The sequence below is a fragment of the Ptiloglossa arizonensis genome, chromosome 5 (genome assembly GCF_051014685.1).
Source record: "Ptiloglossa arizonensis isolate GNS036 chromosome 5, iyPtiAriz1_principal, whole genome shotgun sequence".
Lineage (NCBI taxonomy): Eukaryota > Metazoa > Arthropoda > Insecta > Hymenoptera > Colletidae > Ptiloglossa > Ptiloglossa arizonensis.
In genome coordinates this window covers 20116379-20131577 of record NC_135052.1, presented here as the reverse complement: position 1 = coordinate 20131577, position 15199 = coordinate 20116379, and the positions used below count along the sequence as shown (strand labels likewise).

Here is a 15199-nt window from a genome sequence, read left to right as displayed (position 1 = left end):
AAATTTTTGTTTAATTGATGATTAGTAAAAAGATGAATTTATGTATTGGAATGTTTAAAGAATGTACAACGAAAGTGACGAAATGTTTCATCGATGTTTTACGTTATAAGAAAAATGTGAATAATTTATTTTGACGTTTTACTGGAGTCTTTCTTCCTTGAGAGGCCTAAAGAGATGGTAGAAGGAAATTTATTTCTTTTTTTCATTAAAGTTTCAAGTCTTGAAAAGATTCTGTGCGAAGGATCGCGTGAAATGGTAGCAAAATATTGGAAATTTTTTCCAAGCTTTGGTACTTAAAAATATCAGTTTGATAGTCGAGCGTTATTATCGGCCGATAAATGAAACGATCGATTTATGGGTGGTCGTTAACGTGATCGATACCTTGGTGTTGTGTGCACGTGTGTGCACATGATTGCGATGCAGTCTCACTTTTTCGAGTTTTCTCCTCGATTCAAAATAATTGTGAGTACTACATACCAACGTTGGTTCAATTTTAAAGTGTTCTTACATCGGTCTGCCTGCTCAAATCTCTGGGTCAAACATATCCCGAAATCAATTGGGATATTTCAATTTCTACCGCGACGTTTCCTGAAATAGATGTAATCTCTGCTGTCTCTCAATCTGTCCGTTTACCAATTTTGAAATTAAATGCGTTTCCACGCATCACGTCACTTTCATCCGGTTCACTTCATCATACTCGATGAAGTTGTACGTCATGAATGTCATATACAGAGTGTCCCAATAAAAAGAGACATCCTTGATATCTTCGTTATTTTAAATAGTGGACAGAACGAAGCGTTGCTCGCGAACGTGGCAATAATTTGTTTACCATCGAAGACACAGAAGAGATGTCAAGGTCAATTTTGTTCTTTTAAACTGAACAATAAATTTCGTAGAATAAAAATACAGAGTCGCGTGTATAATAAAACCAATATTTTTCTACTTATTTAAAACAAAAATAATCTCTAAAACACTGTCCACCGTTTGTCAAGGTCGTAACATCATAAATCACTGAATTCGACTCGTTGTACTAGTTACACGTTGGTGACCTTGAAATAATCTCGAGCACGACTATGGATGCAACTCTTCCCACGCGTTCAATAACAACGGAGATGTACAAGGTGCTCAAGATAAATGGGACATCTTATATATAATACTCACTGTTCTTTCCTTCGGTTAAAGTTTTTACCGGGGAACATCAGACTCTCTTTAAAAAGTAAATGTCCATTAAGCGTTCTTCATTTTCGATTTAAAACGACCTAGTTCAACTGGCAAAGAAAACAAGGACAATCGAAAGGTTAAGAACATAACAAGTACCTATTGAATAGCAGCTACTCGTTCAACTCTGGATGCGATTTATTGCAAATAGTATAGATAGATCCTTCAGGGAATGAAGACGCGCGCGCAAATTTCTTTTCGATGGAAGAGATACGACGAACTCCTCGACGACGATTTAAATCGTTACATCGAACGATATTATCATAAACTACGAAATTGTGCGACTCGATACACTTTACAAGACTCGATTACATTCTCCAGTGTCCTTAACGTCAGCTCACAGTCATCTGACCGCTCAAGGTTATCCCCACCGTACCGTCAGGCTCCCCCACCGTACCGTTAGGCTCCCCCACCACTCTCTCTATGCGCGCGCACCGTCTGCGCTGCGTAGAGTGGGAGGGGCGACCTCGAGCGGCCACTAGACGTCGCTGTAACTCGGCGCAAGGAAAGCGTGCCAGATTCCGGCCTTTACGAGCTCATCGTAGCTCTTCCATCGATCGTGGATCGTTCCGCGAATTACACGTGGCCGAACTATCGCCTCCACCTCGAGAACGATCCGTTTCCCTTACCTCTCGCACTGACGTAACGTCCAAGAGGCGATGATCCACAACGAGACCATGAAGACGAGCAACACGGTACCCGGGCAGATGGTCATCAGGGTCTTCAGGACGAACCTGGTGTTGAAGTTAATACGATTCAAGGCCCCTATGCTGCGCGACGAGGCGTCGGTGAACAGCTTCGAGTGAAGTAGCATCACGCGACAGATGAGGTAGAGTCTGAAGAACATTGGCAGCGAGAGGGTGACGTCGTACGGCACCCATTTCGAGCCGAAGTCGCCGCCCTTGTTCGCCAGCTTGGTCGTCCACAGGAAGTAGTACTCCCCTGGGATCGGGTGGATCGCGCAGATTACCAACTCGAGCGTAATCTGCGCGATCCTCTGCCAGGTCAACGCGATCCGCCAATCGTCCGCGCAGTTATCGATCATGAACAACTGTTGGGAAAAATAATAATCTGTTACGGGTGTGATAATCAAAATTTATTCGTTTATTATACGTCAGCTTTCGTATCGTATTTTGCGCGTTACCGATACACTGGAATCGTTTATTGTTTTTTGGTTATCAATCGTGAATCAATAACAATTTATCATCGATGAAATAACGATAATTTATTTATTAATTCTTTACCACTTTTCGTATTGTGTTTTATATCGGAGGTTACCCCGGAATCATTTATTGTTTTTTGCTTATCAACCGTGAACGAATAACAATCTATCATCGATGAAGTAACGATAATTTATTAATTAATTCTTTACCACCTTTCGTATCGTGTTTTATACTAGACGTTTCCCTGGAATCATTCGTTGCTTTTTAGTCGTCGATCGCGAACGCGAGGCAATTTGTTATCGATGCGGTAACAATAATTTATTAACTAGTTATTTATCGCCTTTCGTACGGTGTTTTATATTGGAGGATACTGTAGAATTATTCATTACTTTTGGTCACGATCGTGAACAACTGTCGGAAGATATGGCAATTTATTAATTATTCATCATAATTTATCAATTTATTAATCATTTATCGTCATTTTTAATGTATTTTATATTGAACGGTATCTAGACTCGTTTAAAAGGATTAAATTTTGAAAAATGTTAAGTAACGTAAGTAATGAGATGTCTAGATTCTTTTTCTCAAAGTATTGTATAAAAAAGTTAAAAAAGATCGAATTTTTAAATTTGTTTTCCAAATTAACAGCTTCGCATCGACTTTCGGTATCATTATCGATATGATTACGAAAGTGATAATGTCGGTAAACCGACTGACAGAGTATTTAACCTTAAATTTCATTGTTATTATATATTTATAAATAGAATTTGCCATTATTGCCATGAAATTACTTGTACAGCGTTTCGACATATCGAGATTGCATTGCCATTGCATTGAATTTATTTTATTTCCCAATATTACCGTGTAATGATGTTATTGTAGAAATCACGGCAACCACGTTGCGCGTGGTATAATAATAATTGCCAATTCACGGCATTGAACATTGACAGAGATTGTAATTACATAATTTCTACAAATTGTTGCATACACCGAAATCGTTGAAAGGAAAAGCGTATATTGTCACTCTACGAGTCACGATAATATTAACCTAGACTGTGTCTCGGTTAATTTTGAGATTTGATTTTTTTCTTGAAATAACACGAGGATGTATTCAATGTAATACTAAAACCTGTAACAGAGGATGTTTCGCCGTAAGTGGCGCGAACGAGAAATAGGCGATTTCACGTGTAAAAGTAAATGGGAAGCAGAGAATAAAATTTGTTCCTACGAGGCTTCGTTTTCGAGAAAATCGATTTCGAAATAGCTTGGGGCGCGCCCACCTTTTACTCCAATTCGGTTCAATGGCTCTTGCTATAGTTGTCTATCAACTATTCGTATACGACGTGTAAAATAATAATTTACAACGAGAAAACTTCCCGTGCTATGCACACACGTGTAATAGAGACGAGTAGAGCGATTCACAAAGTTGAAATTTACCAGTGAAACGTGTGCAAAGTTCACGTGTCTCTAAAACTCGATTTACTCGAAAATCGGTGAAGCTTCGAAGCTGTCCCATCGAAAAATTGCATTCTTCGTTTTAGACTCATTTTTACGTGGAAAATTACTCGGTTCTCGATAGTGTTCTATTCGTTGCAGGAGAAACTCTGTAATTGCACGATTTTATGAAATATAACCTTTATATTTACTACCGATATTCTCGTTTTTGTAATTAGAAAAATAGCACTACAAAAATGACGTTTAACTCAAAGTTCGTCATATCTGTATCTTATATTATCCATTTAAATTGTTAATGCATTAGTGTACGAAGTTTGTGTGTACATTTTTGTAGATTCTTTAATAAAAATAATTGTACCCAATTTAAGGCGTGAAAAGAGTATTTAAAAAAAAGATTCCTCTCTTAAGATCAATTGTAAGTGTATTTTTGAAACATAGTTCAATTTTGGCAATATCGAAAGCATGCTGTTTGAATCATACCACAGTCCCTTAGGATCACAATACTTCCAATATATTGACAACAGAATTATCCTTCTCAAATTTGAAAATTCCCACTACAATAATGAATTAACACGTGTTCACGAATCACCCTGTATAAGTGTCTCGAATTTTATTCTCGTTATTGTATACACAATTGTACAACCGATAATAACATCAAATCATTCTAGCAGTGTTCGAACTACTTTTTCGTTATTGCAAAAATTACACCCGAGTGATTCGATAACTGTTCTCATTGATCGCCTCTCACAAAGAACTATAACTTCGTAGTATTATTTGTTACCGATATTTTTCTCGTGTCGCTGAAGGTGAAATCCGGCAGCTTTGAATAGGATTATCATAATACACCAGTGGCGCGCCACTTTTGCGAAGATGCGTGGCGAGCACAGATAAGTTACATTATTTATACGCTGCCGCTGTGCCATCGTTTCTCAAGCTTTCGTTTCTCTATAGCAGTTCACGACGACATTACATCTTCCTTCGCGGCTTTCACGGATACGGCATCGCCCCGATCCACCGTACGATAAAATAAACTCTTTAATGGCGTTGTTAGTTCGAGCATTACGCTCGAACGGGAAATCTCAGTTCGAAGATTACGAATGTCATCAAGTCGGAGTAGTTAAAATTATCGTTATCATGGAATTCACTGTCCCCCTTAACGAGGAAGAAATTGAAATTTATACGAAGTAAAAGTTAAGAATTACGAGACTGAATAGAAAATACAGTATCAAGAGATATTTTGTAGGTTAGGTTTTCGTAATAGGACGTTTGTGTATGTTGTACATTTGTGTATGAATTTAAAATAATAACTAACAGTGAAAACTGCTATTTTATCTAAATTATTTGTATTGTTACTGTGTAAGTGTCCGCCATTTAATTCTCCCAATTTTGGCGCGAAAAATGAATCTCTACCAATCGCTGGAATATCATAAGTCACTATGAGCCAATATGAGTTACTGTACACATAGTTTTACCCGTTTCACGTACACTTACGCAATAAAAACATTACAAAAAAGTATAATGCAAACTATTTAAAAAGTTAAGATGACTTCTGTAATCAAAGGTCGTTAAACAATATTTCTTCAACAGTAATTTATACATCGTCACAAATATCTACTCTGATAAAAAATTATACAAGCAAACTTACCCACATAGAGTCGCTTTCATCGTAATTTATAAAATTACCCTAACATCGTACAAATGAAAACTTCTCCGCAAAAGTTCGTCCCAAGAAAAAAAAAAGCGTAAAAACGAAAAATTGTTCAGCAGTAGGTAGTATCAGAAAGACGTCAATCAGTGTCCAATAATAAAATCAATCTCGCCTCCACTGAATAGAAACCTTAAAAAGCTTCGAAAAAAAAAGCGAAAAAAAAAAAAAAGAAAGAGAAAACGAGTCACTCGCTACGGTGTGCTCGCGGAAAACATCGAAACGCGTGACGCGGTTAAAAAGTCCCTATAACGTTCATCGAAAATCGAGAACTGAAACGGTAGCTCGCGTTAACAAAGGTAGAAAAAGTTCACTAAATTCGAGGAGGGGGCCATGGACGGTACCGCAACGATACCTCGTAAAACCAGGGAAGTATCGTTGCCAGCGTTCGCGGTGCATCGGTTCGCGTGTTTTACGAGAGATAATTCGTTAGAAGGACTCCGCGCAGGATTGGTGGGATACTGAAATACCGAGCCCGCTTTATTGTCCCCTCTCTGCATCGTATCGATGAAACGAATTACAGTAGCCACCGTGGAGATCGTGGAGAAGTTACAAGAGTGTCGTCGGGGAACGAGTTCGTATTTTCTGACTGTTCTCTGTCCCTTGGCTCGTGGTGTTGTACAGCATTTTGCAAACAATTCGTAGCCCGAGTTTGCCTCGCCAGATAATAATGTACACCATTTCAAAAATTAAGATGACTTCTGCAATCGAAGGTCCTTAAAGAATATTTCTTCAGTAATTTACACATCGTCACAAGTATCTACTCTGATCAAAATTGTACGAGTAAACTTACTCACAGAGAATCACTATCATTGTAATTTATAAAATTATCCTAATATTGTACAAAGAAATACTTCTCCGCAAGAGTTTCTTAAGATTATTGCTAGGCGTTATTGCAACGAAACGCTTCTCTCAGTTTTCTCGAATCTCTATCGAACGCCTTTCTTCTCGAATATGTTTATTCCGGGTACGATTGACTCTATCGGTAGATTTACTTCAGGGGCGGACTCAGCGCATGGATGCAATAAAGAAGGTCGCCCAATGGCGGAGATTTAACCGACTTTGGTTCCGCGACGCGGTTATTTCCCCGTACGAAAAATTCTTTCTGGCATTCGGAGGTCGTTTAAATTTTCGTGGGCGTAATGCGGTTTGCCAGAAAACGTTGGTGGGTGGACAGGATGGGAAAATGCGTTTCGTTACGAGATTCGGGGCTCGTGAACTCGTTAACGGCGTTGCCTAATCTAAGCACTTGTGTCTTTATGGGGTTAAGTGTCTACAGTCGGTTGCAAATCTGACCGTATTTTCAATTTCGTACGAAAGCAAAGAATCGATATTTCAATTTTAAAGTGTTCTTTTTCTTTTTTAAATTTGAAGATTTTTTATTTCTTTTTTTTTTATTCCAATCGTAATTGTATTCTCATTAAACGGAATGATTTTTTATTTTATTTTAAATTTGCACAGGGAGCTGCAATTATGTTGATATACCAGGTATATTTTTTAAAACACCTTTGGAAACGTGCTTCGGTAACTCTTGTAATTATTATTTTTTATATTAAGCCTGATCATTGAAAGGTATTGTACTTTTTCGGAAAAAATAATTAAAGAATCCTCTCTTAAATATTTTCAATATTATTACTAATAGAATTCTATAGGTATTAAATTGTTAGTCGATTTCGTTTCGAACTAAAGTGTCCACGGTCGGTTATAAATCTTTGTGCAGAAACAATTTGCATTATTACAAATATAGAAAGTTCCAAACATAAAATACACAAACTCTCGATAATTCTTTAGATATTCAACCGTTCGTGAATCGTGTTTCAGGATAATCCGTCCACAAGCTAGCTGCAAATTTACATTATTATAGAAAACGCCACAATTCCGATAATCCTGAAGGTATTGAATCGTACCTCGGTTAAAGTTGTAATATTTATCGAATTCTCGTGCGAGGAGGAATCAATAAATGCAAAGTGGAAATGCATGTGCCTATAAACGTCGCAAATGTATTGAGATTTACGAAAATTGACCCACCGCGATAAAAACCGTTCGTTGTTTACGTCGGTTTCTCATTGTGACCGGCTACGCGAGAAGATTAACTCGCGATGGTTTTATTCGGCAAAAATAAACGATCAGTCACGACTCGGTCAACGCGAACACTGGACCCGAAGTTTATTAAACATGTAGGGATTATCTGGACCGAGCCGGCGAAGGCAAGAAGTTAAAAGTGAAGATGAGCTCTTTGAAGTTCCCCAAACAGCATGGCGGAAAATACCAAACGATTTCATGAAAAGATTATTCGTGAACATCCACGGTGTAATTGCAACTGTCGTCGGACCGAAAGTAGGCCACACGAAATATTGATTTATTTTGAAATTAATCAACCGGTTTCTTGAGTTAATTGTTGCCTCTTGATTGGTTACAGTCTCAATTGCAACGACACGAAACGAATAATGAAATTTGTTATCCTCGTTTAGACGTGAATGTACGTTGTGTAAATATACGTAACGTTTTCTTCGAGTTTGATAAATTGAGAAACAAAACGAAAGATTTTGCAACAAATAGATATTTGTTATACACCAAGTATTTTCCATTGACGCCTCGCTTCGATATTCGGTCGTCTTGGTATAATTTTGTTGTTACAATCACCGTGTAATTATCAATTGACTTATATTAGAAAATTACTTCAGAATTGATTACAGAAGGTAGAAAATTTCTCTACGTTTGATGTTTAATACACTTTGCGTCGGATTCGTCTCACAGGAAATGCCAAGACCCCAGATTATTCTAATTACGCGCTTGAATCGCTCGGACAAAGACATTCTCAAGATTCTTAATAATCAGTAAGGAACACTCGAAGAATTTCGAGTGAAATGCAAATCAGTAGTTACAACATCTCCGACAATACAACCTGGGCAAACGCAAACCATCTACACTGTCTAAAGTAACAAAATAAAATAAAATTTACAAATTTTTAAATACATTCTCAAAACTGTTTTCAATCGTTCCAAAAACGAAATCAGAAAAGTTTAATCGTTAAGTCATTGCGAAGAGCTGCAATAAAAAACGTCTTGAAAAATAATTTAGTAACAGTATAAAGTATCTCCCTTTTGTACCGAACCTATACTATATTATACTTCTTTTCCATTCTTCGTATTTCCTCTCGATACTATATCGTTATCTCCTCCCTTTTGAATCTATATATCCATCGCAATAAAGACGTTTCGTTGTTATTATCATCTCAAAGTCCCGGAGAAGTGGCAACGAAGCGACACTTAACAAACGATTAACGATCCTTTCGATCGTAAACAAATTAACCGAAAGTCCGATAATAAATATAATAACATTCGGCTCGTGAATACGTACAAAAGTCCTCGGTTGTTTGGGACACAAATGGCCGTAATAAAACGGACCGAAGGAGAAAGATTAATTTCCCCTCGATCGGTCGTGAACCGGTGTCGATTAATCTTCCGTCAACTTTTCCAGGTTTCATTGTCGTTTCGCTTCTTATAATGCACCGGGTCGTTCTTGTCGCCGATTAAAGGTATGTTTCAAGGTCACCGGTGTGCCCTGTCAACCGATTAGAATTCACGAACGAACGAATCGTTTCACTCGACACCGAGCATCCCGAGCACAGCTTGCGAAGTGCCAGGAAGTAACGAGAGATAGTCGTGAGAATCAGGATTCGTAAGAAAACGAAATGACTTTCGGAACAACCCAATATTTTCAATATTAACACTAGAATTCTGTAGGTATTGAATTGTTAGTCGATTTTGTTCCATTTGAACACGTGTCATCTCAAACGATGCATAAATATCGATTAGGGTGACTAATGAAAATAATGAACGAGAAAGAGGACACAATGATTGTACGAATACGTAAGAATTATAAAAAGTAATGTAAAACGTAACGTGTGTTCTTTACGTGTTGTTTCACTTCGGTCTGAAACCTAAACGAGAAACTGTCATCAGCCTCGATGACGAGGACAAAAAGGCCTTTTGAATAATTTAAACAAACTACGACTCGTTATCGTACATTTCTTACCATACGTCTCAAACATACTTGATGTTCACGAAAGGTCGCGATCTGGTGTTACTCTCTCCTTCTTAACTCGAGATAATTTATAAATACTATAATTCCAAGAGTAATTTAATTTCAAAGCGTTCTCGGATTCGACTGTAACGCTTAAACACGTTGTTTCAAGGTCACAGGTACGCCCCACCGTCCGCTTAGAATTGTTTGAGTTTTTCGCGGGGCACGGTACGCACGGCAATTCGTTAATAACGAACGGAAACTCGGCCAGGGTGGCGGGAACGTTCCACGGAATCGAAAATCAATAAATCCGCCGCGACAGAGCGGGACAACGATGCATCACGGTCCGTATTCTGTCGGAGCCGGGATTGCTACGTCGATCAACACGCCCGCTGCTCGACCCCTCGAGGGCAACCCTTTCGTATTGCCGTGCAGTCAGGTGATCCTGGCGAATCTGCGCATGCAAATCGTTGATAAACGACAATCAACAGGTGCTGAAAGGTCAACGGGCCATTAGGCTCGAATCCAAGCATTGTTATTGCGAGACCTGCGCCCGCTGAACACCCCGAAACGTGGGACTCGCGTTCGTTAACGAGAGATCCGTGAACTTTTCGTTGCTCCGATCCGACCAACAGCGTTCGGGGGCACTCGAGAAGCGTTAACTCGAGTGTGGCGCACGATCGGGGGATTTATCGCTTGAATGGATCTTGAGGAGAGATTGTTGGAGATGGTGGATTTCATTTCACCGTTTTCATCACGATTGTCGGTCGTAGTTGGAGACAAACGTATTATAAAAAATGAGTTTTATTTTTATGTAGCTTGTAGGAATCTTAGAGTACATCGTGGACAGTGTGTCTTTAGTTGACTGTGCTATCGTGGATACAGATGGAGAGTATTTTGACTGTGATTGTTGGTGATAGTTGGAAACAAAGAATGATTTATTTTAAAGAATATGTAATGTAGTAGAAATCTTGTAGTGCATTGTGGACAGTGCATATGTAGTGCATTGTGGACAGTGCATATGTAGTGCATTGTTGGCAGTGTATATGTAGTGCATTGTGGACAGTGCATATGTAGTGCATTGTGGATAGTCTTAGTAGTAGGCTATGCAATGATGGATATAGGTGGAGACTATTTTGACTGTGATTACTGATGATAGAAACATAAACAGTGATTCTTTTTAAAGAATATGTAATGTAATAGAAATCTTGTAGTGCATTGTGAATAGTCTTTGTAGTAGACTATGCAATGATGGATACAGGTGGAGACTATTTTGACTGTGATTGTTGTTGATAGTTGGAAACATAGAAAATGATTCTTTTTAAAGAATATGTAATGTAATAGAAATCTTGTAGTGCATTGTGGACAGTCTCTGTAGTAGATTCAATGGTGGATATAAATGGAAACTACTTTTACTGTGATTGTAATTTTATTGGAATAGTTTGATAATAGTTGGGGGCACACAAAGATGAGTTTTTTATTTTAAATATGTAGCAGGAACCTTGTAGTACCATTATCGGTGTATCTATACTAGACTTTATAGTTACTAAAGTGTTAACTCGAGTGTAGTGTACAGTTGAAGGATTCATTGATACAGTACTCGTAGATCTTACAGAGTGTAGATTATCCAGATACTCTAGTGTTTTTGATAATAGATATAGATAAAGACTATTTTTACTATGTTTGCTAGCAATAGCTGAAGGCACGCGAGAAATGGATTCTTTTTAGAAATAACGTTGCAGATACATCGCCCATGAACGTGTCTAGGAGTTTATAGGCAATGTCTACAACACATCTGTGATAGTATTAACAAGCTTCCCTGGAGTTGGTGTTTATCCGGACAAGTAGAGTGAGACACGCCCGTGGCGAATGAGACGGAGCAACAATGACGAGGATGACGTCGGTTCAGTTATCGAGGGGGAAATTCAATCACTTAGCGGGGTTAGACTTCACCGAACACACGCTTCGTTCGTTCCGATCGGTGCTCCGTTGAAATTGATTAAAATTCCAAGTACGAGCGATGTCTAATTTCTTCTCGTACTTTTCACCGTTTATCCCTGCAGTACCAACAACGATATTCTTCAATAGATTACGAGCGAACGGTTCCCTAGACGAACAAAACCGAGCCACCGTCGCAACGTGACCGAGTCCCGATCCACGTTCTTTGTCCAAGTCTTGAAAATTTTTCTTTCGACCAGGTTATTATACTGTCATCCAGGGAAACGTTACCGGATTCAGACGTGACGCGCCACGTAAAATCGAGAGACATTCTTCCGTGACACGCGCCATGTCACGAGCCCTCGGCGTCTCGAATTTCCAGCAAAAATATCGGGAGACAAGCCGATATCATGACGGAATGAAATCGAGCGAGGACCGAGAGACTATCGTTTCTTTTTTCTTTTTTTTTTCAATACGTTGAACGTCGAGATCGTTACGTCTGTGACAACGGGTGCCCGGGGAGTTTCGTTAACAGTGATAACACTCCGCCTCGTACTTTTCGCGAACGTCGAGTGTAACCCGTTTGTTGCACAGGTTAAACGGGACCTTGGGAAGCATAGTGAGTCTTCGAGACACGCATGGGACTTGTACGAGTAGAATATACGGTATCGTTTCCTGGCTGATCAAATATTATTTAAAAGCAACCCGGGTACAGTGTGCCTTTATTTCTTTACGTTTATCGAACGCCTTTATTCGAGACAGTGAACGGGAATGGAAAGAAAGTAAACAGAAAATATACAATACAATATTTATGCCACGGTGAACGCGAGTGGTCGCGTGGAAAACCATTTCGAAATTATTTAACGTGGTGGTATCTTTTATACAGTTCACTTGTTATCGTTTGTAAAATTGTAACGCTCTTGGTGACAAATCAATGGCAACGAAGAATATTAGATTTACTCGGAGAGTAAAACGATGAATTTTCTAATGTTCCTTTACGAATTGAGAAATTGTTCGAAAACGAAGAAACGAGGTTTTTGTACGAGTTTTCGTTTTGAAGAAAATTTATATATATATATAAATTATTTATGTATTATATCTCTTTGGTAAATAACGAGTTTACGGTTCCCCCTAGACGTCTTCGTCCCATTTGTATACAGAACGGTGTTTGCAACGGAGGACCAATAAGATAATAATATTTGTATACTTGGAAGCAATTCGTATACACTTCAATATACATCCGGTATTTGAGTGTGCACTTTGTTCAAACAATGCCACCACAGATGCGCTCGAAGGTACCAGGCACCGGGCACGTACCAACTTCCAATTGGTAGAATACGCATCACGAATCTCGTTCTACGAATCGGAAATCGGAATATGCAAATTGCCTTCCGTGAATCCGTGGCAAAACGAGCAGAATTGTTTCGAGCGAGTGTACACCGAGCGGCATTAATTCGTTCTGTTTCATTGGCATACAACACGCCAAAGGTATTTCTCTCTTCTTCTTTTTTTTCGTAAGCTGGTGGATGTCGCGCGATCGAAACCTAGATGGCGCTCACGTTCAATTTTAGGTTAGGAACGTCCGGCACTCGCGCTGGCAACCAGCTGCGAATTGTATTAATCGCTATAAATTAGCAATCAACTGCTAATATCTCTACAATAGTTTATGATACGTTATTATTCCAATCGAATCGTTATTTTTTTATCAAGAACATAATATTGTAATTTGTAAGTGGATTTAGATATATTTAACTTATACAATGTGTACATTATTATCGATAACTGTGATATTTAAAGGTCAATCTCTTAATTCCACAGATTTAATTCTTGCTCCACTGGCTCGCAGTTATGTTTACTCCGCTTCATCGTTCACCTGAATTCCAAGCCTGGTTTTTCTACTTATCACCTCGTTATCACAGCTCCTTTTCCTTGGAAATTAGCGATCATCCAACTTACATTGGTCTTTCCAATTAGTCTACCACCATCCTTCTAGATTGACCTATTTTCTTCATTTTGTTTTGTTTGTCTTTGGTTCAATTGTTTGTGTAGTACCTCCGAGGTTAGGTTTAAAAGCAGCCTCTGGCTGTGCCTCGCTATTGCGCAAGGATTATTAATAACGATTTGTGTGTACTCCTTACGGGGTTTGCTTGATAAAGACGTTTCGTAATAATAATTATTTTTCATTGAATACGTATTATCACGTTTCGAGAACGAATACAATGCTCTCGTTATCTCGCATTTAATCCTAATTATCGATCTAACGATTCTATTACTTTTTATTCAATATTATTTCAAAAACGAATTCCAATGCATTTACTCTGTTCGTGTTTATGTCATTTAGCGTTTCAGCTGTGAGATAGAAACTTTTCACGAAGAAGGGGCAACTAAAAGTCGAGTGTTCCCCAACAGAAAAACAATCAATACTACTAGCTGTACCATTGTAATAAATAATATTATTCCTCGTAACAAACACGTAAGTTATAATTTTTTCATTCCTTTTCCAATTTCATTCTCGATACACGTGAATAACGTTTCTTCGCTGGAAATGTTTATTCGCGCAAAAATCAATTCAAACGATAAATTTCCTGGAAACGAACCTTTACTCGAACATCATATATAATTTCAAAGCTGCCCGTATTGCAACACTCGAGTTGCAATCTTCACCATTCCTCCTCGACTCAATTTTTGACGCACATGAATAACATCTCTTCGTTGGAAATATTTATTCGCGCGAAAACTAATTTAAACCCTAAATTTTCCGAAAGCGAACCGTTGCACGAACATCCACTTAAATAATGTCAAAGTTCCCCGTATTACGTTCTCGAAGAGGATCACTCACTTTGACTAAAACGTACAACTGTTACGCGATCGCACTACGTTCTCAAGATATACCAAATTTCCATCTTGTCTCACCTTTGATCACCGAGAACATCAAAATTACACAATTTACGTTCCACGAATCCAATACTCAAATATAACATCACTCCCAAATATTGCAAGTCTGCCAACTGTCGTCACTTTGTACATTCAAGATGAACTGCCAAGAAAGGAAACCGAAAACGTTGAAACGTAACGTCCAAATCGTTTCTTTCCCTTTTGCAATAAACGTACCTTTTCTTTCTACGAATAAATAAACATGCGAATAGTTTCGTTCGTTTAACCACAATGTATCAAAACCACGATTTTTTCAGAGCGTGTAAACATTTTATTAAATTGTATATTCTCCATTTTGTAAAACGAAATTAGTTTCCGAACAACCGATATTCCCAATCCCCTATTGTTACGGGCCAAATTCCAAACTGTCACTTCTTACTGAAGGATTCCAATCGCACTCGAATCCTGATTCGTCGAAGTTAAATACAGTGAGGATTGGTGAGAGTCGCGACGATCGCCTAATCCAAACTATGAACTTTACTTGAAAATTATTCGGACTGGAGACTTCAAAATGTAGACTTCAAAATATAGACTGCTTTAGTCGAGAGCTCGGTGAGTTTATATACACTTTGTTATCTTAAAGAATAGTACAGGCTGAGAAGTTTCACAAAGGGTTAGTTTTCGGAGTAAGTCTCATCGGGAGGTCATTCGTCGAATTCGAGCTTGAGAATCGGGATGCACTCTTCTGGATAACGAAGTCATTCGTAGAAATTAGGTATGGAGGAATTCGTCACACTCTCGATGATCCCGTACCTAGAAG

At 38.5% G+C, this 15199-nt stretch overlaps 1 protein-coding gene across 1 annotated transcript in view; it reads right to left on the bottom strand.

Moving 5' to 3' along the window:
* Sk (small conductance calcium-activated potassium channel) overlaps positions 1 to 15199 on the bottom strand; it is a 414746-nt gene that overhangs the window by 17458 nt on the left and 382089 nt on the right. The window contains exon 7 of the mRNA XM_076312794.1: positions 1848 to 2269. Within this exon, the coding sequence (XP_076168909.1) occupies positions 1848 to 2269 (422 nt within the window). The remainder of the gene's footprint in view (positions 1 to 1847; positions 2270 to 15199) is intronic.